Raw genomic sequence first — 27,200 nt, 5'->3', positions numbered from 1 at the left:
CTAGTTTCCAAATACTGGCTGCAAAAGTCTTGGAATTATCCATTCACTATTACCATTTTAGCTGGGAAGGAAGGCATTGGACATTAATAATGCTAGTTTTCCAGCGAAAGCAAGGTTAGAAATCAGATGAATTTATCTTTAACCTATGTTAAGAACAAGTCATCTTTTCTTGGCTACTAAGTTGTTAGCTGAGAATGTACAACCTCTAAACAGTGACAATATCTGAAAAAAAACACAAACACTCGAAATCTTGAAGAATACCTAAGATGCTGTATCTGCATATGAGAATAAAAGGGGGAAGAACTCATGACTATTTCTGACATGAATGAATGCCACAGGTGAGGGAAATGGTAAGAAGGCAATCAGTGTCAACATCAAAATGCTGCATTTTATAAAAAAACAGGGCTTTAGTGAAATCATTTCCAAATGATGACGTAAGTACGGTGGTGCATGCTCTTGGGCCTAGCTACTTCAGGAGGCTGAGACAGAATGACTGCTTGAAACTAGGAGCTCAGGACCACACAAGGAACACATTAAGTGCCTATCTCAAGAACTAAACATACAACAGTATTATATCACTGATGGAAAGACAGCAAATAAGCACTTTTAGTAACAACCTTAGATTTTGTTTGCTAATGGTTTTTATTAATACTAGCCAGAAACATCTTTTTGAAACTACTGTCTATCTGGAATATAAATGACTATTTTGTTTCTTACCTCAAAAAGAGTATTCAAAGGCTTTTACGGACATGTCTAAACCACCAACTGTGAGTAGTATTAGAAATACACTGAAATAGACGGCGTTAGATAGCATTTTATACATACCTGCAAACAGTCTAGAGATGTACTAACTATGCGGGGACACTTGGACTGGCATGCCAACTCAAAAGGTAAGAAGTACTTGTCTGCTTCAATAAAATTTGTCTTGGATTTCACTGGTGGAAGGGTGCTTGATCCAGCTTTTGTTTCTCCATGAGGAGGACTAAATAAAAAAGGAGAGTTTAATTAGAATACCACAAATTCATTATGTCACTCAATATGACCAATTCATTAAAGAAAAAAATCAGTTATAGAAGGAACCTTAGGAACCACTTTTGTGTCCTTCTGTACTTCACAAGGAAAGCAAAGCCTAGCCTAGCTAGAGGTCAGCAATCTGCCACAGAATGTACAGCAGTCACCTCAGCTGCCAAACACAAAATGGGATTTCTATGTTTCCTAAGATCCTAAGGTCCACTAAACAAACATTTCAAAGGACCTAACACAGTATCTTGGAACTTTAAGCAGCCATGGACTTTCCACATGCCTTTATGCTGAAGTACACTTCTGAATTATTTCCACTCTGTTCTAAAGAAGCTCACATGGTCAAAGAAACCTAGTAACTTTTTCTAAATATACATTAAACTCTTCAAGAAAAGAAGTTAACAATATAGCTCATGGTATTTCAGAAATGTCTAATTTATATGAAGATGTTTCTTAAAAATATTTTTAATTTTATTAGAAAGATTACATAAAGAAAATCTGTAGTGCTAAAAATACAGATGATTATATTACTATTTTGGCCAAGACTGACAAGTATACAAATTAATTTTATAAAAGAAATCATACAAACCTTTGTTTCTCAGTTTCAACTTTTATTTCCTCTGGTAAGGGCAAAAAGAAAGAAAAGCAAACATTAGCACAAGAGAGCAGAACGTTCACTAGGTAAATTGATTACAGTCTTCAGAAGCTCATTTGGAACATTAAAACCAAAACTGCAAAAAATATAAATTCAAAAGAAAATCAGGTTCCAAAATTTTGTTTCACCTAGATATACAAAGAACAGATCACAAAGAATGTATGTCAACAGAATTTTAATTACCAAATCATCCCCCCCCCCAAAACAACTACATTAACCAAAAGTACTAGGAACAAAATATTGTAATCACAATATATCAGGTACATGTGCACTTCCTCCTCCCTTCCCCCAACCCCCGGTGCATGTGTGTGCGTGTGCGCGCGCGCGTGTGTGTGTGTGTGTGTGTGTGTGTGTGTGTGTGTGTGTGTATCATGTGCCTCTTGGGAAGATTATGAACAGAATTCTAACTTCTTGAAAATGCTTATATGTGTTGATAGTAACTAATTTTTCTAGTTAAGACTATTACTAAAAAAACCCTATAAAATATGCATGCCCAATTTTTAAAGTTAATCTTTCAACTTAGCATGCAAAGTAATGTTACGGTATTTTCACACTGCTTTCTTTTCTTCCTCCCTCACTACCCTTCCTTCCTGTCCCCCTGCTGGTTCTTTTTCTCCCACAGACAAGCCTCCCTCCTGTTACCATGCTACATGTATTCCATTACTTCTCTCCTCTACTTTAAGATCCTTTCCTTCATTGTCATGGCACTCCTTCTAGCGCACACGCACACGCACACGCACACACACACACACACACACACACACACACACACACACACACACGTCTGTAGGTAACATTTTTAGGATTCTGCCCTCACTCCAGTTCAGGGTCTTGCGTCTTACATCATCAGTGTGCACTGGCGACTATGTAGGCGCCTTAAGCCGAACGCAGACACCACCCTCCCCTCCATCATCTTTCTCTCTCTCCAGGCCTGGCACTTCTCTTTCCCCTCCCCCTTGTCCCTCCTAATAAAGCTCTGAAAACTAACATTGGGTTCTGTTGTGACCGTGACCTTTCCATGCGGTAACCAGAGCCGTTTATCATCCTTTCATTGGCGCTGTGGCTCGGATAGGATCTGACAACGCTCAGCCCTGACACTGAGTGAGCAGAGTTTCCTTGTCGGAAACCTATACGGAAGACCTGTGACTGCCTGCTACGCATTTGCCCAGCTGCCACCGCAGGTGAGGTCCGGGCTGTGCTCATGCCGCCACCACTGCCAGCGTGTCTCCCCCCACCACACGTGCTGCCATGATTGGTGAGTCCCCGCTGTTTCCCGTGGCTGCAGTCTGAGCTATATTCCTCGCACCAGACCCCTGGGGGTCCTCGGCGGGTACCATGACACATTCTATTTGATGAAGTATAGGATGCTGTCTGGGCCCCTGGGGGGTCCTCCAGTACATATGCCCCAGCCCTTACCATTATCGTGATGATGGTTCTGGTAATTTGTGCTGTTAATGCTGATCCACAGACTGTCTATTCTCAAGGATGCTTGAAGTAGGAGCCTGAGATCCCGTTTGTTATTTTAATTTTTTATTTTTCTCTCTCAGAGCTGCAGCCATGGGACATAGGGGTGGACACCAGTAAATTTGGCTGTTTCAACCCCAATATTTCACAGGAATTATCTAACTTCTGCTAGTGAACGGACAAATGAAAAGAGTTACCTTATCCCCAAGCTTTCTACCTAAGCTCTGAACCCTTCTTCTCCATTTCTGATTCTTTCTCTGCCATGTGCAACCACTTCTGACTACCTCACCTCCACTTTCCGCTCTCCAGTATTGGACGGCCGCTTCTGCTGACTCTCCCCTTAACTCCCCCCATTCATTCTCAGGCTGCCCTTGAGAAGCACAGACGAGTCTGAAAGCAGGCTAGGATCCATGCAAATAAGATGACAGTAATCAGGATGGCTCTTTAGCCAGAGATCAGTTTATAGCCTGCCTCCTGGTGGATCTTCCTAAAGCTGTCCCCAAGCCAACAGGTATCAAAAAAATTCAAGACTCGGAGTAAAGTCCATCTCTTGTCCCCCAGACCTCCCCAACATGGGGGCTAAAACTTAAACATCTGTAGAGCAAGGATCCTGACCCCACAGGCGAAAGTTTCAGCTGTGGCATTTAAGGTGTACCAGGGGAGGGATGAAAAAAGCCCGAGAACAGAATTGCCAAGTGCTGGGACATGCTGGCTCCCGAAAGCCATTGGTTCCCTGTTTTAAATGCAGAAAAAAGGCCACGCGGGCTAGTGTGTCCCCTGCCGGGCCATCAATTGAGCCTTGTTCAGAGTGCCACCTAGAAAGACAACCGTTCAGCTGACTGCACCCAGGCACCAAGGAGCAGGGGGACGGACAAAGACCTCCAGCAGACTTCTAGGCTTGGCCACAAGCTCGTTTGCAGGGAACCCAGAATGCAGCATGGACACAATCCATTTCTTTCCTCCTGGACACCAGAGTCACTAACCCAGTACTGGGAGTTTGGATGTCTCATCTCTCCTCATTTCCCTATTGTCAGGGTAGGGAGAATAGCCTTACCTGCCCCCCAGACTTAATTGCACTTTCAGGGTTACTTAATGGGAAAAGATTTTCCAGCTAAGGTAGGAGCTTTCATTTCATTGCTCCCTCCATGTGCCTCACTCCAGACCCGTCGAAAGTGCTTCTTCTCCTCATGCACATAAGACAGGGCCCTGATCTCTACCTTGTCCCTAATTCCAAAAAAATGAGTTCTCACCCCACAAGATTTTCTCTTCCCAGTTCCCTCTTCTAATTAACTGCTCAACTAATGGTCACAGGATCACCGCAGAACTGGAGTCCAGAGATCATCAAGTAAGAAACTCTAACAGCTAAAAGGTATTTACACCCCCAGACCCAAAAGTGTCTGGTCTCTACAAAAACAGACTTTAATATAACCATCTATTACTATAAATGCTCTCAACAATTGATCACCTGTGTTTCCTAAATACTAAACACACACAGGAAACAGGTGCCTTAAACAAACTACCTGTAATAAAGCTTGTCTCAGGTAAAAATTAAGTAGAGTACTAAACACTACCATGGTCACTAATTTTCTCATGGCTGCTTCTTAACATGTTCAAATATTTCCCAAGCTTCAGAAACCAGCTTAAATCCATCTGGACAGGTTGGGTCTACTTCAGGCTTTTTCTGTCTCACCAGTATCCTGTCAGACACAAAAGCAGCCAGAGTGCCAAGCCAAGAGGGATGGATGGATCCAGGGCAGCAGGATAGCCCATCATCCCAGAACACCTGTCTATCTCAGAAGGCCCCCTTCCTTACTCCCGCCCCAGAGCCAAGCAACGCCCACCAAGTCAGCTGGAAACAGTTTTTCCAGGAGAAACGACGCCCCTATTCCTATTCACTTGCTTTTTTATAATAAGCAAAAAGTCTGGAATCCGAGTCACAGCACCAAATGATGGTTATGATAAACGGCGCTCCTGGCAGCGCTGGTTAGCGGCAAAGTCATAGGCCATGGCCACGACTACCAGAGCTTTATTAGAAGGGAAAGGTGGGGGGAGAGCCAGGCCTGGGGGAGGGAGCAGAGCAGAGAGGAAACACAGAAAGAGAAGGGTGGGGGTCCGCATCTGGCTTTTTAAGGTGGGGACTTCGCGACCACATGGCGTAGTCACCAGTGCCTGCCGATGATGTACGACGTAAGACACAGGACCCCGAGCTGCGTATGTACAGAATCCTAACAAACATCTCATCCATGCTCCTAAAACTCCAACTAAACTAACTGCTTCAGCAAGCTGGACTTCAGTGGAATCATTTCTTTGGTCTGTTACGGGGCAAACAGGTGTTCAAGTCTCTTCAGGAAAAGTTAATGCAACACTTTTAAATTTAGTAATATTATTTACTGACTGCCTTCTGTTGCCAAGCACTATATTAAGTATAAAGTAACTTTCTTAAATTACTTTGCTATAGCATTGATTCATAAAATATATACATTTTACTCATTGGCAACGGTGTGCCAGACATTTGATACTCAGGATTTCTGTCTAGTTCTCCGAGGACCAAAGCCTTTCAACAGTGGTAGGAGCAAAGGAGGGACAGTGTAAGAATATACTCGGAACTATTAACTTAATAGAGGTTCACAATGCCTGAGAGGAACAAGACAGGCATGGAAAAACAAACACCAGGGGTCATTTGCACATGGAATCCAAAAAGGGCAAACTCACAGGAATGGTAGAATAATGGTACCAGGATGTGGAAGAGGTAGGATTTGATAAAGAGAAAAAAAGAAAACATTCAAAATGTCGGTTAGCTAAGAGGAATACGCCTTGTGATGACTTTTCTTTCTTTCTTTCCTTCCTTTTCTCACCCTTTCTACTTCAGCTCTCCATCTACCATCGGGACAGACTGATGCTGAGTGCTTCTAAGGCTGCTTTTAATTGATGCAGATCAGTTTGTAATCAATTTAATCGTTTAGAAAAATAAGCCATAAAAACTAGGTAATTTGGAGGGAAAAAAATAATCCCACCTTTCTGCTTATCAGCAGTCTCAACTCCAGGGATGCTGCCAATTACCCCTCTTCAAACAGAATAAAATGTGAATGGTTTTCATCAACAGCTCTTAAAACTATTTTGCAGAAAACCACAGGAAGGAATGTTTCACTTTGAATCTCAGAACATATATGTAAAAAAATTAATTACTCCTTTAATTAAAGGGAATATAGTCTCATGTTGTATTCTTTTATAAGTTACAAAACCAGCTATTAACTACAAACCTGACTTCATAACTAACAAAGCTTTGTAACTACAAACACAAAATGTAGTACTACATACAAAACTATGTGTTTTAAAGCTGAGAAAACAAGAATAAGATATCCAAGGAAATACATGCCAAAATACATTATAATTAAATTTCAAAGAAACAAAGAGAGGGAAAAATAGTGAAAGCAGGTACAAATAAATGACACATTGTGTACAAATGAATGATCTGAATGGTAGCAAAATTCACACCATAAAGGCTAACATTTGGTCAGTGGCACATTTTCATATCTGTACATTATTTTCAGTGGGAGAATAAATCTTAAAATTAAGACCTCCGGGCTGGAGAGATGCTCAGTAGTTAAGAGCACTGACTGTTCTTTCAGAGGACCTGGGTTCAATTCCCAGCACCCATATGGCAGCTTGTAACTGTCTGTAATTCCAGTTCCAGGGGATCCAATACACTCCCACAGACATACATTAAGGCAAAACACCAATGCACATTAAAACAAAAGTAAAAATAAGTAAATAATTTTTTAAAAGTTTATTTAAAAAAATCAAGACCTTGAAAGATTAAAGCTGACTGAAGAAAAATCACTACCAGAGTTATCTTAAAAGGAATTCAAATGTTCTTCAAACAATAGACATGGTAAAGGAATATTAACTACTTACCTAAAATATTCATCTATACCATACATGTCTATAAGTGTGTATGTATACTGTGTATATATATCCATAGATATGGCCTGACAGTGCTCCCTTAAGAGCCAGGGGAAAAAAAAAAACAAAAAACCCAACACCAGGCACGAGAAACCCTCTTTTGAGCTGTTGGTCAGAGATGTCCAAGAGGATCCAAAAATATTATAGGCTAATTGCTGTTGCCCTTCCCCCGCAGGGGTAGAAGGTAAGTCACAACTGCTGAAGACACCTTACACTTTGGACACAAGACCCAGAGGACCTGAGTTGGATCTGACCTGAAAGCCTCCTTCCTGAGGACCATGTAAGCCTCCAAAGAAGTGAAACAACCAATAGTCCTACCCGGCTATGATGCCTATGAACCAAAACAATGGCCAGCCTAGCACAATTAACCCTGAGGGTGCAGTGGTGGCTCACATACCTGTGGTAACCAACAGCTCTCTAACTGGACTTAAAACCTACTAGACAAGAGGAAAATCACTTGTGGTACTTGGAACTCAACCAACTACCCAGGGCCAAGAAGTCAGGGATCTTGGAGAACTTGGAACCCCCATTTTACTAAATCAGCGTATTCCCTAACTACATCCTACATATTTGTCCTTATACCCATAGGTAACTATAGTCCTCACTCATCAAAGAAATTTCTCTTTGCAGCAGATGGAAACCATTACAGAAACCACAAGTGAACAAAACACAGAGTTAGAGAGCACAGTCCCAATGGACACATCTACAACACAACTCTACCTCAAGGGTCACTGTGGAAGAGGGGCTGAAAGACTGGAAGAGCCAGAGGAACACAAAGTTTGCTGTGACACTGTGTCTCCTACAAATGTCAGAAGAGCTGAACCTACGAAATCTCACCACCATGGCTGCCAAAACATGACCTGAACAAGAACGATACCAACAGGCATGCCAATATGTCTTTTAGCTGAAGAGGCCTCAGGCCTACATAAAGAACTACAGGCAACTAAGGAACACTGAGAATGGGAGAAATAGTTTTCCTCAAGGAAGAGTACACCAATACCAAATGGCCAGCTCTGAAGATATACATACAAGAAACATTATAAAGGACTGAGCAGGTTGTATTTGTGTATTTGAGAATACACACACGCACACAATAAAAAGAGACCATGAATTGAAAGGAATGGGGGTACATCAAAGGGGTAGAAGGGGGTCAAAGGGAGTGAGAGAGAAAATGTAAATATATTATAATCTCACAAAATAATTATAAAAATTAATGGAAATAAGAGAAAATATACAATAAAAAAGAAAGTCTAACATTATCTTTCATCTCCTAAGTTTTAGAAATATGACTGAGGTGATAAACAAAACATCTGTCATTCCATCATGTGCTCTTCGCTGTGTATAAAGGAAATATTAAGACTTAATAATGGCAAGAAAAGAATCAGAAAAAAAAGGAAAAGGAAGCAATGAAAAGCAAACATAAAATGACAGCTCTAAACCCTAACATTATCAACATAATATTAAAAACAAAGGTCCAAGTATAAGAATTGAGACAGTTTGGCAGATAGGTGGCATGCCAGTTACTGTGTCACCTGCCTGCCCTCTTACCCTTATGCAGTGTATTTAATAAATTATTCTTTTTTTAAAAATGGCAAATTGAATTTTAAAACCACGAGACACTATAGCAATATCCCCTAACACCAACAGGAGACACATTCCAACACAACCAGCAGGTGCCTAAAGCCACAGACAGTACCAAATCCTCCGCATGTTTCTTCTGATATATAACAATATACACGCTTAACATCCTTTCCATTTTAACTAGGCACTTATTATGCAAGTAGGAGGACTATGACTGCTACAATCTGAAGAGTTACAGTTAAACCAGTCCAAATTTCTTTTCCCTATTCACAAACTTAAGAATATGAGATTCATTCTTATCATAAATCACACCATCCTTAAAATATGATTTTTTGCACTCTTCATTAAAACAAGAACTTTCATTTTTCACTTAAAGGAAAACTTTACAGCTTCACTTTCAGCATATCCAAACATCACCACTCTCAAGCCATTGCCAAGCAAAAATGATAGAACCAAAAGCACTGTAATAATGTGACAGAGGATGTGATAACTGACAGTGTTGAATAGTGCAGTAGTTCTCAACCTGTGGGCCATGACCCTTAACAAACCTCTATCTCCAAAAATATATTTACATTATGATTCATAACAGTAGCAAAATTATAGTTATGAAGCAGCAGCAAAGTAATTTTATGGTTGGGGGTCACACATGAGGAACTATATTAAAGGGTTAGGAAGGTTGAAAACCACTGGACTAGTGGATGGGTAGAATATAAGGAATGGACATTCTGAACAAAGAGATGGTACATTCAAAAATCAGTAACTACTTCTGCAAACTCAAGTTTAATATTTTTATATAGCAGCCAACTGTAGATAACAGAACAAAGTAAAACCATATTAAAATATTAAATATTAAAAGCATATTAGACAGTGCCTTATGTGATGAAGGAAGTAGAATCAGAATAAGAAAAAAAACAGACCCCACTGCAAAGACGGACAGGAAGAGCTTTGGAAATTCACAAAGGAGTAACAAGCTCGATGAAAAGTTCAGAAAACCACAATAACAATGTAATAAAAAGCAGCAAACACATATGTAGCTTATGGATATTGTGGCCTGACTGTTATGGGGATAACCAAATGCCTTCTGATTGGATTTGAGGGTTGCTGCACAGGCTGAATTCATGCCTGGCCAGGTCAGGCTCTAGTAGAGAAGCTGCTATTGTTTTGACAAGATAACATGTTGTACTCATAAATTGCTTTCTAAATATTCATGTTTATGCTCACTGATAGTGCTGCTCTCTGCTTTGGTGAGAGAAACCTTCTGTTCGCAGGTGACAGAAGTTACCGCAAACTCCTAACTGGCCAACGTAGGGCTGAAAGTAAGCCCTAAGTAAGACAGAGCTCAGAGTATGCAAAGAATGTAGGAGGAAGAGTGTTGTGACATGGCTATGATATGGCTGTTCCTCTCATGAGCTCACAACAACTGTGATTACTTGCACATGACCCACACAAGTCTGTGTACACCAGCATTCCATCATGGATGAGGGAAAATACATCTGGCTTCAACCCTCCTAAGGAACTACTGGAAGTTAATGGCTGTTAGGGACACGTGGTGGACATATTCTTTTAATGGTAAAGTTACCCATGTGCCTGTAAATAACCTCTGACCTATGCACATGTAAGCAACTCTAACTAAACTCACCATCTCCCCACCCCCTCCACGCGCACGCACACCATTGTGGGGTAGGACTACAGTTATAATAAAAGCCATTCTATGCAGAATCTTTGAGAACTTACACAACTCTTCAAATTTTCAAATGCATTATCAAAACTTTTTGTGAATACAGAAGAATGTCTGCTTTCTTAAGTGGAACACAGAATTAAAATTCTATCTCTATGATGGATTTACACTACTACCACAAACACAGAGAACATAAATACCCTAGAGATTCACTGTAAAATGTATAGAGCAATACTGATGTTATATATAAATGTATGTAACTATTGATGTTGTTTGTTTCTTTGCCTATTAGCAGTTACAAATGTTTCATCCCTTTTCCCTTTTTAAAATTCCCTTTCCTAGTACTAGGGATTGAACCTAGGGCTTCACACATGCTAGGTATGTGTCCTACCTCTGACATAAAGCCCCAAACTTTTTTATTCATTTATTTGGTTAGTAAAGTTTTGTTTGTTTACTGAGGCAGGTTCTCAAGTCGCCCAAACTGGCCTCAAATTCATTATGTAGTTAGGAATGACCTTGACTACCCACCTGATCCTCGTGCCTACACACACCAAGTGCTGAGACTGCAGACTTGCCATCTGTATAGACATGCAAAATGCCCAACCTTTTTCATGTCCTGATCGTCCCTTTCTTTTTCAGTTTCCCTTTCCCATTTGCACCTTGTCTCTTACCCACATTCACTGCATTGGTTAACATTACAGATCAGGACTGCCATTTTAGGTCAGAAAAGGAGGACTATCCAAACCCCAAGACAGTGCATGGCCACATTCCAACTCGGCTAATACAAACTCCAAACTTCGTTTCTTGTCTACAAAATAAAAATAGTTCAATTTCTTAAGCATTCAGGAGAGTTCTGAAGACTAAGGAAGATAAAGCCAGTAAGTATTTAATCGGCATAGAACCCAGAATACACTAAACCTAATTAGCTGTTATTTCTATGATTATGCCTTAGAAATCAGTGTAATTTTTTTTTTTAAAGAATGTGTTTCTAGGGGATGGAGAGATGTGTCAATGGTTAAGAACATTTGCTGCTCTTGTAGAGAAGATCCTAGCTCAGTTCCCAGCTTTTACACCGTGGCTCACAACCTTATCTGTAACTGCGGTTCCAAGAGATCTAATGCCCTCTTCTGGTCTCTGAGGTCTTGGCACAACACGGTGCACAGATACATGCAGGGACTCACACACACAGAGAAAAATCTTTTCTAAAAAAGAACACACTTGTGTAATGTGCTCATATTACAGTATCTGTATTAAGAATGAGGTCTGGAAAAAATTCTCCAAAATGTCAAGTACTTCAATGAGATAACCCTTCAGATATAATCTTACGCAGCCCATCAACTCCACTCCTAGGTTATCTATTTAAGAGAGATAAATATTTATGTCCACATAAATTTATACCCAAATAGTCACAGCAGCATTAGTCATTCAACCCAAATGTTCATCAACCAATGAACAGATAACAGGATGAACATATCTAATCTGGAATGCTCCAAAATTGAAAACTTTTTGGATCTTATGTCAATGCTCAAAAGGTTCCAGGTTTTAGAGTATTTCAAATGTGAAGGTTTGGCCAGTAAAGTCTATGCAAATATTCCTGAAAAACTCTTAAGTCTGGAGCACTTTGGATCCCAAGTATTTAAAATAAAGAACCTGTATTTTCCTATTCGTTAATACAAAACTGAGGTTTGTGGGTTTTTGTTGTTGTTTGAGATAGGGGCTATATCCAGGCTTTCCTGAAGCTTACAATTTTCCTGCCTTAACTTCCTGAAATTTCAGATTACAGATAACAGATGTGTGCCACTACACTCGGCAGAGATGAAGTATCAGTTCAAGAATGAACTTCAAAAGCATACTGAGTGAAAGACAAAAAAACTCATCGATGTAGACTATTTGTACACAATGTTCAGAAAATGCATTTCTAGAGACAGAAAACCTATCAGGAGATATGTGGAACTGAGAGAAGCAACAAAGATGAGCTGTAAATGGACACGAGGTCTTACTTAGCTGTAGAAACATTCTGTAACTGGATTATGGTAGTGACTCACAACTGAGTAAACAGACTGATAGGCAGTATTTACAGCAGATAAATTATACTTCAACAAAGTTGTGTGTTTGCACACACAGGTGCACACGCATGTGTGTGAAGACCAAGAGCCATCCTCACATGTTGTCCCTTGGGAGCCATTCACTGTGTTTCTTGCGACAGGGTCTCTCAATAGGACCTGGGACGCACAGACTACGCTTCCCCAGTGCTGGGATTTCAAGAGTGCACTGCTATCCCACGATTTTCACAGGAGTCGTGGGGTTAGACTCAGTCTTCATACTTGCAAGGCAAGCACATTACCAAGCAAATCATCTTCCCAGCCTTTTTATTTATTTATTTTTTTACTAAATTAACAGTGACTGGAGTACAGCTTGGTCTCTTGTCTAACAGGCATGAGGCCCCTGGTTTTGATCCCCAGCACTGTAAAACCAAAGAAAGGAATGAGGAGAAGAAAAAGAACAAGAGAAAGAGAGTTAAATGGATATTCCCACATTAAGGACATCCTGGTGATATTTCTTCAGTTTTACTTTTTAAAAAAGCTTGAAAGAATTGTCTGTCTTCTTTTAGAAAAGGTGAAAACTAAATTGCCAATTTTATTGAAATTATAAATATCAACAGACTTCAGCAAACGTCATATAGATTCTCCTGTCTAAAATCTCATGCATCAAAAATTAAAAGTGTTTGGCATTTATACCTTGGTTACTTATGTTTTCATTCCCTCATTTCTTAGACAATTCTGGATAAGCACTGGCTGTGAACAGCTGATTAAGTGACATTTGGATTCAAAATTAGAAGAAAGAATATGGCTTCATAGTTTCCTATAGTTAATATCATGATAAAAGTATTTCTAAAATGTTTATAACTTTTTTGAATGAAAAGATAATGTAGGCTACATAGATCAATTTAGTATCATCTATCTATCTCTCCTAATCTATCTCTCTACATAGATTTGCTACACAAGAGAATATAAATATAAATAATTGTGCTCCATTTACTCTACATTAAAGTTTCCTATTTTCTACTTAATGCATAGCAAATCCTAGACTGCTTCCCAGACTCTGAGACAATGAAAGAAGAGCCCAACACATAACAATATATTTGCTATATTTTAAAAATGAAAATTCAAATTAAGAAATCAACTTGGTCTGAAAGGTTAGGAAAACTTTCATTAGTTTCTACAATTTCCTAAGAATTATCATAAACTTAGTGACTTAAAGCAACCAAAGTCTATTCTCTTAGTTTTGGGGATCAGCAGCTGTAGGTAAAAAGTCTCCTTTGATGAGCTTCTGGTGGCTTCTTCTAGGGTTCCCTGACTGTGGCAGCACAAGTCCAAACTCTACCTGTTTTGACAATGTCTTCTTGTGTGCCTCTAGGTCCTACCCTCTTCTTGTAAGGGTGACAGTTACTGGATTGAGATCCTTAATGAATGGTGTATGCAAAATTCCAGAAGGATCCAGACAAGAGGAAAAGCTCATTTTCTTTAGAAAAAATTTTTTTCACTGAAAAAATTCTGGCAATTCATATTTGAATTTATTTTATATCATTTTCAGTAGAAAAAAAAACAGGGAAGGGGAGAAGTGGGTTTTTGTTGTTGTTGTTTGTTTGTTTGTCTTGAAACAAGTCTCACGCTGTATGCAGTCCAGGCTGGCCTAGAACTTAGCATGTATTCTAGGTTAGCCCTGAACTCACAGCAGCCTCACAAGTGCTGAGATTACAGGTACGAGCCACTGTCTTAATTCTGTTTGTTGCTATGAGAAAATACCCTGACAAAAGTAATCCAGGGGAGAAGGGGTTTAGCTCCCAATGCCAGCTTATAGTCCACAGTCAGGGGCACAGAGAGAACGAGTGAACCCAGGTTTGCCTCAGCGCCACAGTTCTGCTCTCTGTATACCATCTAGGACCTGAACCCAAGGACTAGTGCAACCCACTTTTAGCTGGTTCTTTCATTAACATAATCAGGATAATAACCCCCAGACATGCCCACAGGCCAAGCTCATCTAAACACTCTTTTACTGAGCAACTCTCTTTCCAGGTGATTCCAGACTGTCGGTCAAGCTGACAATGAAAACTGACCACCACAGCCACCATTCTTGGCAGCCCTCTATTTTGAATTGTATCCGTCTTAGTATAAAATTTCCTATTATCCCATTGGGAAATTCCGTGATTAAAAAAATTCCAGAGAGGAGGTGGCTCGCAGGAATAGGTGTGTACTGCATATGCCTCCTGACCTGCAGGGATGGAAAGACATAAGAGGCAGAGGCAGTAGACAACCGTAATCAGAGTCTTCTGGATACAACACATCTGAACTCACAGTGATCATGAAGCCCCACATCTAGCAGAGCAGCTGACAACTGATGGCTGCGGGGAGAAGAGTCAGCTTTCTTTGAGTGTGTAGCATCTGGTAAGCTGACTACGCTCCAGTGACGGCCACACATCTAAGAATACATGGGCAGCACAATAGGACTGACTTGGTATGAAAAAGAGTACATGGGTTGTTAGGGAAGGGGATCTAGGGGTAGATGGAATAAGTGGTGAAGATGAGCCAAACACACTGGACGAAGAACTAATACATTTTTTATTTGTAATTCTCAGCCAGGAATGTAGCAGCTCAATGGTAGGGAGCTTTCCTAGTGTGCACAAGGCCCTGGGCTCAACATCTAGAAAAAACAAAACAAAAACCCAAAACCTCAACCTCTAGAAAAAGGAAAAAGAAAAACCTAAAGCAAGGCATAGTACAGCATGCCTATAATCTTAGCACTTGGCTGGAGGGTACATATGGGGTTCAAGGATAAACCAGGCTATGTTTGCTACCAAAAAAAAAAAAAAAAAAAAACCCAAAAAACAAAAACTCCAAAAAACAAAAAAGCTCCACAAAACAGCAAAAACCCCACCAAAACCAACACACACAACCACTTTTTCTGCCAAGCCCGGCGATCAACACACACACACACACACACACACACACACACACATATATATATATATATATGTATATATATATATATATGTATGTATACAATCCTAGCACTTAGGAGGCTAAGGCAGGAGGATCACCAAATTAGACACAGAGAGATATCTCAAAAACCAAACAAAACAATGAGAGTGGAGGCCGACTTATCTCCCCAGGTTGTTTTCTCTCCCCACTCCCCATCCCCACTCCCCACTCTCCAGAGGCCAGAAACCATAGTCCACCCCTGTAATCCTAGCACTTGGGAGGTGGGATTTAGGAAGAGCAGATCAAGGTCATCTTTACCCACAAAGGAAATTCTAGGCCAGTCTGCCTTATATAAGACCCTCTCTTAGAAAATAAAAACTCCTCTTTGGCTTTTCCACAGACAAAACTCCAAACTTGCTCTTCTCACTTCCCTCTTTCCCCCAACAACACAAGTCTCTTTGCAACCTGAAACCTGAAGCACACATCTTCTTGTTCCCTCTGTTACTACATTTATCTACTCTACTATCTGGAAGACTGAATCTCTGTCACTTTTCACCTTAATGTCACTTCACAGAGAAGCCTCTCCTAACAGTCAACCACCCCCTCCCCTTGTCTTTACCCTTCTGAGATGTTTCTTCAGACAACAACTGATGGTACTTATTAATTAGTAGTTCCCATGTACTACTAAACGGTAGTCATTCTCACCCTACTAAAATGTTACCTTCCATGAAAGCATGCTTGGTTCACAGTGTGTGCCCAGTGCAGGCTCACTACCCGAAACAGGAAGAAATCCAGAAACAATTACGGGAACAACCTAGTTTCTTCTCACTTTTGAGGTCAGGTCTTGCTATATACTGTCCAGACAGTCTTCATCCTGCGCCCTCAACCTCCTAAGAGGTGGACTAGAAGCATGTAGTCAGAAGGAATCTATGTTGTGGGGCTGGAGAGATGGATGGCTCAGCAGTTCAAGCTCTTTCAGAGAACCTGGGTATGGTTGGTTCTCATCACCCACATGACCCCCGGAACCAACTATGCTCCAGTTGGAGACAATCTGATGATTTTATCTGACTTCGTTGGGTACCAGGCAGTTGTGTGGGGCATACATGCAGGCAAAACACTCATACACATAAAGTAAAAATTACAAAAAAAATTAAAATTGTTCGAAATAGCAATAATTTACTTGTGTTTTTTGGTCAGATATTCTTCCTCAATTATGTGAGGGATATCATGACAAACACTTCTTCAAACTATTTTCTATTCACAATTGTATCTTAAAGATAAAGGTTATCAGGAGAGTCAATCTAGTATCCGCCACCAGATGGGAGGAAAGAAAGAAAGAAAAAAAGAAAGAAAGAAAGGGGGGAGGGAGGGAGGGAGGAGAAAAACCTAAGTTTTAAGTTGATACTAAAGCAAACCCTGATCATCCATCCCATGCACCTTTTTGATGAAAGGTCTCAGGTAGCCCAGGCTGACCTTGAACTCCTGATCCTTCTATCTTCATTTCCTGAGTCCTGAGATTACAGGTGTATTCTACCACATCTGGTTTATTCATTGGTGAAGACAACACAGGGAGTCCTCCATGCTAGGCAAGCACTCAACTGAGCTTCAACCCCAGTCCTTGTTGTTGGTTTTTATTTGTTTCTGTTTTTGTTTTTGGGACAGGATCTTATGCTGCCAAGACTGGCCTTAAACTCCTTGATCATTCTGTCTCCACCTCCCAAGTGCTGGGATTACGGGCATGCACTTCCATGGTTGGCTGCCAGCTGCTTAATTCTGAACAAAACTACTGTTTTCCCCAAACACAGGGCTGCTCAAAGTGTCTCAGCAGTAGTTCCGGCCATTGCATTATCTACTTTGTCTTTTCTCTTAAGTGCTGTTTCAAAGTAATCCCAAGGAAAATGTGTCCTTGAGGCATTAACTACATTAAGAGATTGAAAAAAGGTCAGATAAACTTAGGAAAAGCTAACACAAATTCAGCAGGTTTCTTAGGAGAATTTTTCAGAACCTTAATACTATTCATGTGCATTTTAAATTTCTAAAATATACACTGACTGTAACCTGAACTTACTTTGGCAACCCAAATTTGTGGGCAGGAGTTTCTCTAAAGCCTGGGCTCCATGACACTGTACTCAAGGCTATTCTGAATCAAGGGTCCTTAAAACCAACCTGAAATGCGAAACAAAAAAAAATGTAAACTATCTTGCTTTACTCTTCCTCCCTAGCCAACCCCAAAGTTCAGGCAGCTCAGGGACTGATGGCTATCTTTTACTTTAGACAGCAAGGAAGACCTGCTAACTGATTTAAACTTAACTGGGTTAGGGGAGCGGGGAGCAGCTCACTGGGTTGTGCTCACTGCACAAACAGGAAGCCCCGAATTTGGATCCCCAGCATCCATGTAAAGGCAGGCAGGCAGGCACAGTGACATGAATTTGTTATCCCAGTGCTGGGAGGTGTGGAGACCGGGAAATCGCGAGGGCTCACTGCCCTGCCAGACTTACAGGAGGGTAATTTCCAGGTTGAACAGGAGACTGTCTCAAAATATAAGGTAGAGGGTGACAGGGGAAGGCAACACTGGCCTGCAGCATCCACACATGCTCACATGGCCAAATATACCCACACCTAAACATGCACACACATACTGGTATAAATATTCTGAAGTAGTTCAGAGATGTCACATGCTTGTAAATGGTGATAAGTGAAAGTACCACAAAACTAGGGCCAAAGGCACACAGTAATTCAGCCAACACTCCCACTCTTTTATAACATAGCACCTGAAGTAAGAGTGGGTTCCTAAGGCAGAAGCAAGGAAGTCTGTAAGATGTGCATCATGACAGTATATTCCTATCTCTGACTAGACAAGGTTAGGGTGGCTCACACTTATCCCAACACCAGAGAGGCCAAGGCAGGATGACTGCTGCAATCTGCGTTCCTCTGCTTTACACAGCTAGTACCAAGCCAATCAAATCTACCCAGTAAGGCCTTGTCTAAAAAAAAATTAATAAAAAATTAATAAATTATGGATTTGGGGGTAAATTATGTTTTTGGTTAACAGACTCATAAGAAAGCTAAGTCAATAGGATCACTTCACAATCTGATGAAAAATATGAATTCCGATCCTGTCTGGGCAAAAATGACTTCTGTAAAGGATTCTTCGATCATTCTCTTGCATCCCGGAGGTTTCCCTGCCTTACTTATCACTGACTCAAATGTCTTCCTTCCTTAAAGCTTCTCTCTTGTTTGGTACCAGGGTCAGTTTCCAACCATGAACTTTCATTCTGACACTTGGAGTTATCTCACAGCTATCTGAAGGCAGAAGTTAAACTAGTTTAGTTACAGCCTAACATCAAAGAAACTCCTGAACCTAGAAGCCTGACTGGGGTATGTCCCAACTGCACCTCCCCAAAGATAAACAATGCCACCACCTTCAAGCTCAATCCTGAAACAATCCTAAATTCTTTGAAACTAAAAATAGCTCAGCTGTTGTCTCATCTGCCAGCAGATGGCCTGACTATTTTTAATGCAGGATTCTCAAGAGCAGGATGGATCACACTAAGCTAGGGCAGCCTAGAATCCCTCAACGTTCACTGCACAGAATTGTAGTAGGACAGGTACCAAGAGAGGGCAACCTGGAGCTGTTCCTGGGCCTGTGGGCTTCCTACCAATTCAACAAGGAAAGGCTCTTTTTAAATCATTCTTTAAAACAAAATCTAACATGTTAGGAAATTGGAAATAAGTTTTAAATAATTGTATACCCTTTAAAGATTTATGCTGTTTGTAGAAATAAAAGTTCCTTTGTGTAGTGTCTGAGAGTGGAAAAGGGTTTTTCTAAGAAACCTAAACAAGTGGGCCTGGAACTCACTCATGGCAATCTATCTGCTGGAATTATGTGCATCAGTCACAGCACTTGGCTTATACAGTTTACAAAAGGCTATACTTCTAGTCAAAAGATAGCATTCTTAAGAATTCATAAGCTATAATTTTGAGTATTACTTACAGAAAACTTATTTTTAATAGGTCATTAAAATAAAAGGAGGATGAATTTATTGCAAACACCTATGATTTGAATTCCACTTAAATGCCAATGAAATTGTTTTCAAACAAAACAAAACAAAAAACGGATCAAAGTCTGGTGTATCATATTTTCTTGCTTACTGTCCATCTCCTTTCAGCTCTGTGTTAAGCACTCAATAACATCTGAAGGGGGAATGAATATATACAGGAATCTTCAAGTTTTCTTCTTTTTGTTTTTTTGTTTGTTTTTCAAGACAGGGTTTCTCTGTATAGCCCTAGCTGTCCTGGAACTAGCTCTGTAGACCAGGCTGGCCTTGAGCTCACAGAGAACTGCCTGCTTCTGCCTCCCAAGTGCTAGGATTAAAGGAGTGTGCCACCACCATCCAGCAAGGGTTTTAACAATAGCCACACACACCTGCAATGGGAGCACACATCAGTAATCCCAGTACCTGAGAGGCAGAGACAGGGGGATTGCCACAAGTTCTATAGTTCAAAGGTAAGTCTGGTCTACATAATGAGTTTCAAGTCAGTCAGGGATATATAGCAGTTATCCCAAACCTAATTATTAACGGATGACTACAAGGAAAAAAACTCATCAGGGGTTATCTACCATGAGATTGCATACTGAAACTGTACTTTATAGAGGGCTAAATGTAACTTTTATGAAACATGGAAAATGCCTCTTATAAAGAAAGTACTCTGGTGCTAGTTAGCTGGCAAAATCTGATTCAAAGAACCATGGCAGTTTGTGCGCACAGCTTCAAGAATTCATGTGCCTAGAAATGCCAGGAACTCAGTTAAGGGAGTTACAGACTTTTTAAAGATGGTAATCAGAGCGGTGAGAATACTAGATGTACAAGTTAGCAGAAGACTTCATTCACATTCACGGCACATTCATTAAGTTTAATACTTTAATTTTACACAAAGTCCAAGCACAGTGAAACTGCAATGTAACAAAACTAGGATTTAAACAAGGATCCCAGACTTTCATTCAATGAACTTTCAATTAATGTGTTTATTTATATTAATATTTGCAAAGGGGAAAATACATAAACAATACACTTTACTTAAAACCTTTAAATGTTTATGCTTTAACATACTGAAAATGTATTCTGGACTGTGGACATAGTTCAATTGGTAGAGTGCCTGCCAATCAAGTGTGAATCCCTGAGTTCCATCCCCTGTACTGCACCTCTAAAACATGGCATGATGGTGCTTGTCTGTAATCCCAGAATTCCAGAGGCAGAGACGGGTGCTTCAGGAAAGTTCAAGTTGTCCTCAGCTACTAAGGAATATTAGGTCAGCCTGGGCTACTTGAAGCCTGTCTGAATGTTCCCACAACCCCCCCACCACCAAAAAAAAAAAAAAAAAAAAAAAGGAAAGAAAGAAAGAAAGAAAAAGGAAAAATTGCACGCACACACTCTAACATGGCAAATCTTAGTTCTTAAATACTAAAGCTTTTAATTTGAATTTATGTTCTTTACCCTGCCCCGTTACTGATAACCCTACAGAGAACAATTCTTTTAAAAATTCTAAAACCACTCATATCACCCCAATTAGGGATTCCTTTAAGGAACCAAACATAAATTCAGTTTTTGCAACTATACAACAGTATTCTCACTCACCTGGTTTGAAACATACCCTTACAAGAACAACAAAATGGGAACTTATGACCAATGAAGGGGAAAAAGAAAGTACTACTTAAGTCCACTATACTGTACATTAAAAATTAGAAAACAAAACAACAACAAAAAGCACCATTTAAACTGAAATCCACTTGATGTTTTTCACATTCAGGAAAAAGAGGAGGAGGAAGCCACAACATTTACAAGTTAAAAGACAGTCTTCCACAGATTTCAAGACTTGAACACAAAGTTGTTTTTAAGCTGTCTTGACTCCTTACTTTAGCATAAAGTTATGGTTTGTTCCCCTTCAAAAACAGTTTTCAAAACCCACTTATAATTTCTTGCCGATCTAAGACGCTCTCATCCAGGGCTAAAAAACAAAAGCGTAAGCATTCAGAATTCATCTGTACGTTAAGTGTCCTGGTTTCTCCCTTAACAATTTCCTCACTGATGGATGCACTAGACCTACCACTGGCCCTCCCCAGACAAATCGTTATCTGCCTACCGCGGTTATAGGTATTGTTTGGGTTTTTCCCTGCTGTGGCTTCATTACACTCGATCTCCTCTGTCTGAACTATAAATCACAACTGAAGCTTGAGAGCAGCTGCCACTGTCCAGACATGTGGCTGGCGGGTGTCATTGTCTTTTTCATTTCTCTCATTCCACACACACACACACCCCTTTCTGTGTTACCTAAAACCAGTTTATCTAAAGGTTCTTTCCTTCCCCATTTTCATACCGCCACCGCCACCCCGTAACCTCCAGTCTTCTTCTTCCAGGTCAGCCCAGTAGGCTACATTACTACTCTTTCCTGTAGCTGGGGCAGAGAGATGGCAGAACTCAAGCACCTCTTGCAACCCCCTTTCTCGAGACGGTCAACAAGGGAACAACTTCAGGCTTTCTTTCCCAAAGTACCACGCCAAACGATAAAGTTATTGTAATTACGATACGGAACCCTCCCCCCACGCCCAATCTTGCCATATCGGCCCCACCTCAATTTCTAAGCTAATAAACAACAGCTCATCTTCTGCTCCATCACAAAGGATGACATTCTGTCCGCACCGCAAGGGCTACCAACAAAATCCGCACCCCCACCCCCACCCCCACCCCGTCCAGTGAGTGGAACGCTCGAACCCAGGTGCCCCGCGATCCTGAACCATCTCGAGTTCCCGGGGCCCCGCCTGGCCGCCCTTTCTTCTCCTCCACCCCGCCGGGGCCCCGCGTCCAGCCGAGTTGCTGTCAACTCCAGCCGGGGCGGCAGGAAGCTGGCCGAGGGGGGCTCCCAGGACGAACCGGCCCGGGCCAGCCCACCTCCCGCGATCGCCCTGCCCGCACCGCGGCCTCCTCCCCGCTCACCTAGGGCCACCTCGCACGCTTTGCGCAGCTGGGAGTGATGCGCCTTCTTCACTTCCTTGTCGGCCAAAATCTTCTCCAGGGCCCGGGTCAGGAACATGTTCTTCGTCTTCTTGCCCTCATACATGGACGCGGAGGAGGAGGAGGCGGCGGCGGCGGTCCGGGCGGCTGGAGGGGAGGCGGAGGAGGAGGGGGACGGGGAGAGAGAAAGGCGAGGAGGTGGCGGTGGGGGCGAGGAGGCGTGGAGGGCAGCGGCGCCACCAGGAAGCGGCAGGCGCCACGGAGCGGCCGCGGGGCCGGCAAGGGCGTCCAAAGCCTCGCCGCGCTCGAGGGGCCGCCGTTCGGGGGCCGCGCCCGTCGGGCCTCGGCGCCTGGCGGCCCGGGGGTCTCTTCCCGGCCGCCCGCCTCACTCGTCCCTCCGGCCCGGCGGCGGCGGCGGCGGCGGCGGCGGAGCCCGGCCCGGGCGGCCGTCTTCCCGGGGCCGAGGGCCTAGGCGGCAGCGCCTCACACAGCCGGCGAGCGCGAGGCTGCCCTAGCTACCGTGGGGACGAGCACCCGCCGCAGCCGCGGACTGGCCTCCATCACCGCCGACCTGCCCCGGACGCCATGTTGAGAGGAAACGACGCGTCACGCAGCGGCCGAACGGCTGCAGAGAGGAAGCGGCGGCGGCGGCGGCGGCGGCGGCGGTGCCAGCCCAGAGCTGCCGCGGCGCCGGGAGCCAAGGGGCGGAGGGCGGCGCGGGAGGAGCGGCCGGAGCCGCAACTCTACGGCGGCCCGGCGGGGACTCGCGGCCTCCCGCGTTCGCCTGCAGGGCAGCGTGGGGCGTGGCGGGCGTCCTGCGGCGCGGAGCGGGGGCGGGGTGGGGTGGGGTGGGGGACTTGGGCTCCTGCGGGCGGCTGGGGTGCGGGATGCTGGCACCCCGGGCGTTCCCGAGGCCGGGCAGACAGGACCCCCGGCCCCCGGACACTGGCTTTTCCAACTTTCTGGTCGCTAGGAGCAAAGTCCCCCGCGGTCCTGGGGCCACAGAAACACCTACGTCGCTCCCTCTGACGCACCTGATTTCCGCCTGCCGCACGGGGTCTAAATTTCCTTCCCAGGTGTAGGAAATTGCTGTCTTTGACCGACCTCTCCGCTTACTTCAGGGAGGATCTCTTTTTTTTTGCAAAACGTAAGCTAAAAACCAATGGATGAGGTTTGAAGAGTGTGTTCACTTTTTGATCTCTCTAGGATTAAGTCAGTAAGCCGTAGATTTCATGTCCTTCCTGATGGACTCTGAAGTTACGGTGAGTGCTTCTGACTCAGGTACCCCAGAGGGCCCCAGAGTTCTGTACCTTTAATCCTGAGATTCGGCTCAGAATATGAAAACCAGTTTCAGAACGGAAAAGCTCTAAGTACAAACAGATACTCGTGACCGTGCTGTGCCTGCTTTAATGCCATAGAATTCACGGTTCTGCAGTGCTTCCTTCTGAGCGAAAGCGTTAAGAATCCCAGGAAATGGGTCTGGGGCACATCTCTAAGTTGCAAGCTATTGCATGGCTCCAGCAACATGGGATCCCTGTTAGGATACATCTTTGCTGTTCTCTTCCTTAGATTGCTCTAGCTGTGGACTTATCCTAATGCAGCCATTCAAACGCAAAGATGTAAACGCTGCAAAGTGACAAGACTTGGGACATGCAAAAAGCCAAAGAGAATAAAAATGGAAAACCTGGGGGTGATATACAATTAAAATGGACAAATAGATTAAAAATGTGTTTGTCCTGCGAAATCCATAAATCCACTACCTTCTTTTAAACATCAGATTCTTGGAAATTAGAGATTCATTATACTCCTATCAAACATAATGTACACTGTTATACATTAGGGGAGCATACTCCGTTTCTAATTTTTCTTTGCTTCGTAGTGCCAGGGTTGTGCCAGATTCCTCTGTAAGTACTATCAGATCAGCAAATCAATGTACTGTTCTGCCTCAGTTCATAGCTGCATTAACATTCTCTAGCCTTCCCTGCTGCTAGATGTAGCCAGTAGGTTTAGCTTATTGAAGCAAACAAAAACTTTGAGAAACTTCCATTCTCTTTTCCTGTCTGTGGTCAAAGAGTAAAGAAAGCAGAAAGGCAAATTAGAAGAAGTCTGGGCCCCTGAATGACTCTTTGAGTAGAGCATCATTATGAATGCCTCTTTTGGATTCTACATGATCAAAGTGAACTGTTCTGTTATGTTTAGCAGTTAGTCTTATCCTAAGCAGCAGACATGGGTGTCAAGAATGAGCAACAGAAGCCGAGCTGTGGTGGCACACGCACTTGGCAGGCAGAGGCTGGTGGATCTCTGAGTTCAAGGCCAGCCTGGTCTATAGAGCAAGTTCCAGGTCAGCCAAGGCTACAGAAAATCCCTGTCTCAGAAAACCAAAACCAAAACCAACCAACCAACAAAAGAATGAGCAACAGAGGAATTTTTGCCCTTGAAGAGCTCACAGTGTATTCCATTGTATTCGTCACAATTTGTCATCATTTTTCACCTTGTTTACTTTGTTGGTCGCCTGCTTCTCTCATAGGAGCAAGGACCCCATCTGTTTTCTCCTTTGTGCCTACCGTCTACTGTGTTATTGACACAGGGAATTCTGATACACTTGTCAAATAGAAAGTTGGATAAATGAAAGACATTGGACTAAGTCAGCCATATCTGCCCTTCTAGAGCTTACAGAATGTAGTAGGTAGAGATAGGTTAAGTTAATGACTAGTGAATATGTAATTGCAAAGTGTGTGTGAAGTATGATTAAAGAGTGCTAGCAGGCAATCTACTGTAGATCTTAGATTCAGGGATAACCAGCCAGAAGTGACAGCTAACCTGGAACCTGAAGAAAGGAGGAATTAGCTAAACTAAGTCAGTGAAGACTTTTCTATGCAATGCCTTGGTGTGGAGGTCACTTGGCAGATTTTAGGGCCAAACAAGGAGTGGTGAGAAGGATCAAGAGGAAGTTAAGAGCAAATCTTATGAACCTTGTTGGCCACAGTATGTGTTTGGGTTGCAGCAATGGAAATCCGTTGAGGGTTTTGAAGTAGGGCATGACATGATCAGATTGGTGACTTAAAAATATAGATAGATACGTGCATGAGATTTAAAAAAAATAGAAATCATAATACCTTTGGTATATGGTGGAAGGGGACTTCAAGGATGTGGACTGAACAGTGAAGTGTTCATCACAGCAGTGCAGGATGGCTTGTGCTATCTATGATCCATGGCCACCAGGCAAAATCTTGGGATCATGTATTCTACAAGAGCCGTGTGGGGCTGGTCTAGTCCTAGCATCTGCTCAGGTTAAGAACGCCATTGGTTTTTATAAAAGTTCTAGAGGATTTTAGAGGTAAAGGAGAATGGGCACATTTGAGGTGTATTTTGGTGGCGGGTTGGAAAGCACTTAGTAAATTGGCATCAAAGATAAAACGCTCCGAAATGCTAGGTTTCGAGTGAGAACCAGGTTGAAAGACCATTTGCAGAGGGAAGCTACAGTGGAGTGAGAGGAGGTTTGAAAGTAAGGTGTTTACTTTTCAGCTTTAGGAAAAACACTTCTGAGCTATGACTTGATTGTCCAGAAGGCAAGGTTTTCTCAGAGGACCATTCCAGTTTGTCCCTTGTTGAAGTAGACGGGGATGCTCATGGGAGGGGAGCACTCCCACCTGCTGAAAACTTGAGATGTTAAGTGACTTGAAGCAAACATGGGATCCAGTTCTGGAGTAAAGCTGATATTCATGGGAAATAAAGGGGAAATGCTATGTGTAGTGTTTTATTGACAGGTCTTCAGAGGGTGACAAGCTCAGGTAATTATACACGAAACTGAGTGTGCGCAGGTATTTCTGCTTCCTTTTGCTTTTTATTTGTAGTGTTTGGATTATTCAGTTATTTAAGTAAGCCTTCCTCAGTAGTCCCTGTAGTTTTCAAAACTTTCAAGTTCTGTTTCTGAGTTGCTCATCTTTCACTGAATGATTTTTTTCTTTACCAGTAACCTCACAGTCTGCTGTCTGCTTTGGATTTTCTCTTTGAAAAATTTCCCACCATGGTTCTAAGGAGCCAAATAACATCAGACAATAAAAGGAACAAGAGACTTTGCTCTGAGTTTTAGTAGCTTTCTCGGCATGCTGTATAACTGTTCTTTTAACTATATTTAGAATATGAAAATTAAAGATGGAATCCTTTTTTAGTTAAGGATGAATGTATTTGACTGAGGTTCAAACAATATTACTTACTATCATGTTTACTTGGCTGAAAATACAAAGACTCCAGTAGCCTTCCACATGGTCTCTGAATTTTCTCAGCTTTCAAAACATTTCAAAACATGATCTGACCTGTGATTTAATGTAGAAAAGGAAAAAACATTTTCCCCTCTACCCAGCCTAGGTTCACTGGCCAGGCCTATGCAGATCTGGTTAACAGGCTAACAAGAGCAAGCAAACAATTACATGTCTGTCTCGGGACACAGGGGTACTCAGTAGCCGGCTGCTTAGAACTTGGGCTTGGTGGGCGTCTTTGGGAACAGCACACTTATTGAGCAATAACAAGGTAAATAAAAAGAACTTGGAGATTCTACAGTAGTGAGTGTGGGAAGTACACATGGGGAAAGGAAGACAAAGGCTCCTTAGTAAAGGTTATCATGTAGACTTCTCTGATGGGTTCTTTAGGCCAGTGAGCATCTAGAATTGTCTTCAGTTGTCACCCCCTGGATAAAGAGAGGAGGGGACTTTTGTAAATTTGTGTCCTGGTTTTACTCAGATAGTCTTTAGTCTTGCAGGGGGCAAGGATTCCTTGTGTATATTTCCAATTGCCTTTGCTTCAAAATAGTGATCCAGTGTAGAATGTTTTAGGGTGCCATATTCAGCCAC

The 27,200-nt window shown here is 42.3% G+C and overlaps 1 protein-coding gene and 1 long non-coding RNA gene across 3 annotated transcripts in view; one reads left to right on the top strand and one right to left on the bottom strand.

The window, feature by feature from the left end:
- Positions 1 to 22,655, bottom strand: part of Arfgef1 (ADP ribosylation factor guanine nucleotide exchange factor 1) — a 104,069-nt gene extending 81,414 nt beyond the window's left edge. Inside the window, exons 1-3 of one of the 2 annotated variants that reach the window (XM_059254012.1) lie at positions 22,333 to 22,655; positions 1,610 to 1,640; positions 826 to 982 (exon numbers count right to left, since the gene is read on the bottom strand). In XM_059254012.1, coding sequence (XP_059109995.1) covers positions 826 to 982; positions 1,610 to 1,640; positions 22,333 to 22,456 — 312 coding nt within the window. In that variant the 5' untranslated portion in view covers positions 22,457 to 22,655. Of the gene's footprint in view, positions 1 to 825; positions 983 to 1,609; positions 1,641 to 21,824; positions 21,908 to 22,332 lie in introns of those variants that run through there. The other variant, XM_059254011.1, reaches the window with a different exon arrangement.
- A 557-nt stretch (positions 22,656 to 23,212) lies between these two features.
- LOC131903439 (uncharacterized) lies at positions 23,213 to 26,436 on the top strand. Its single transcript, XR_009377514.1, has 2 exons — positions 23,213 to 23,612; positions 23,920 to 26,436. It is a non-coding gene; the product is annotated as an uncharacterized LOC131903439 (long non-coding RNA).
- The last annotated feature ends 764 nt before the right edge of the window (positions 26,437 to 27,200 follow it).

This window comes from Peromyscus eremicus, chromosome 2, assembly GCF_949786415.1.
Source record: "Peromyscus eremicus chromosome 2, PerEre_H2_v1, whole genome shotgun sequence".
NCBI classification, from domain to species: Eukaryota; Metazoa; Chordata; class Mammalia; order Rodentia; family Cricetidae; genus Peromyscus; species Peromyscus eremicus.
Note: the sequence above shows the minus strand (reverse complement) of the source record. Positions and strands in the feature narration are given on the sequence as shown.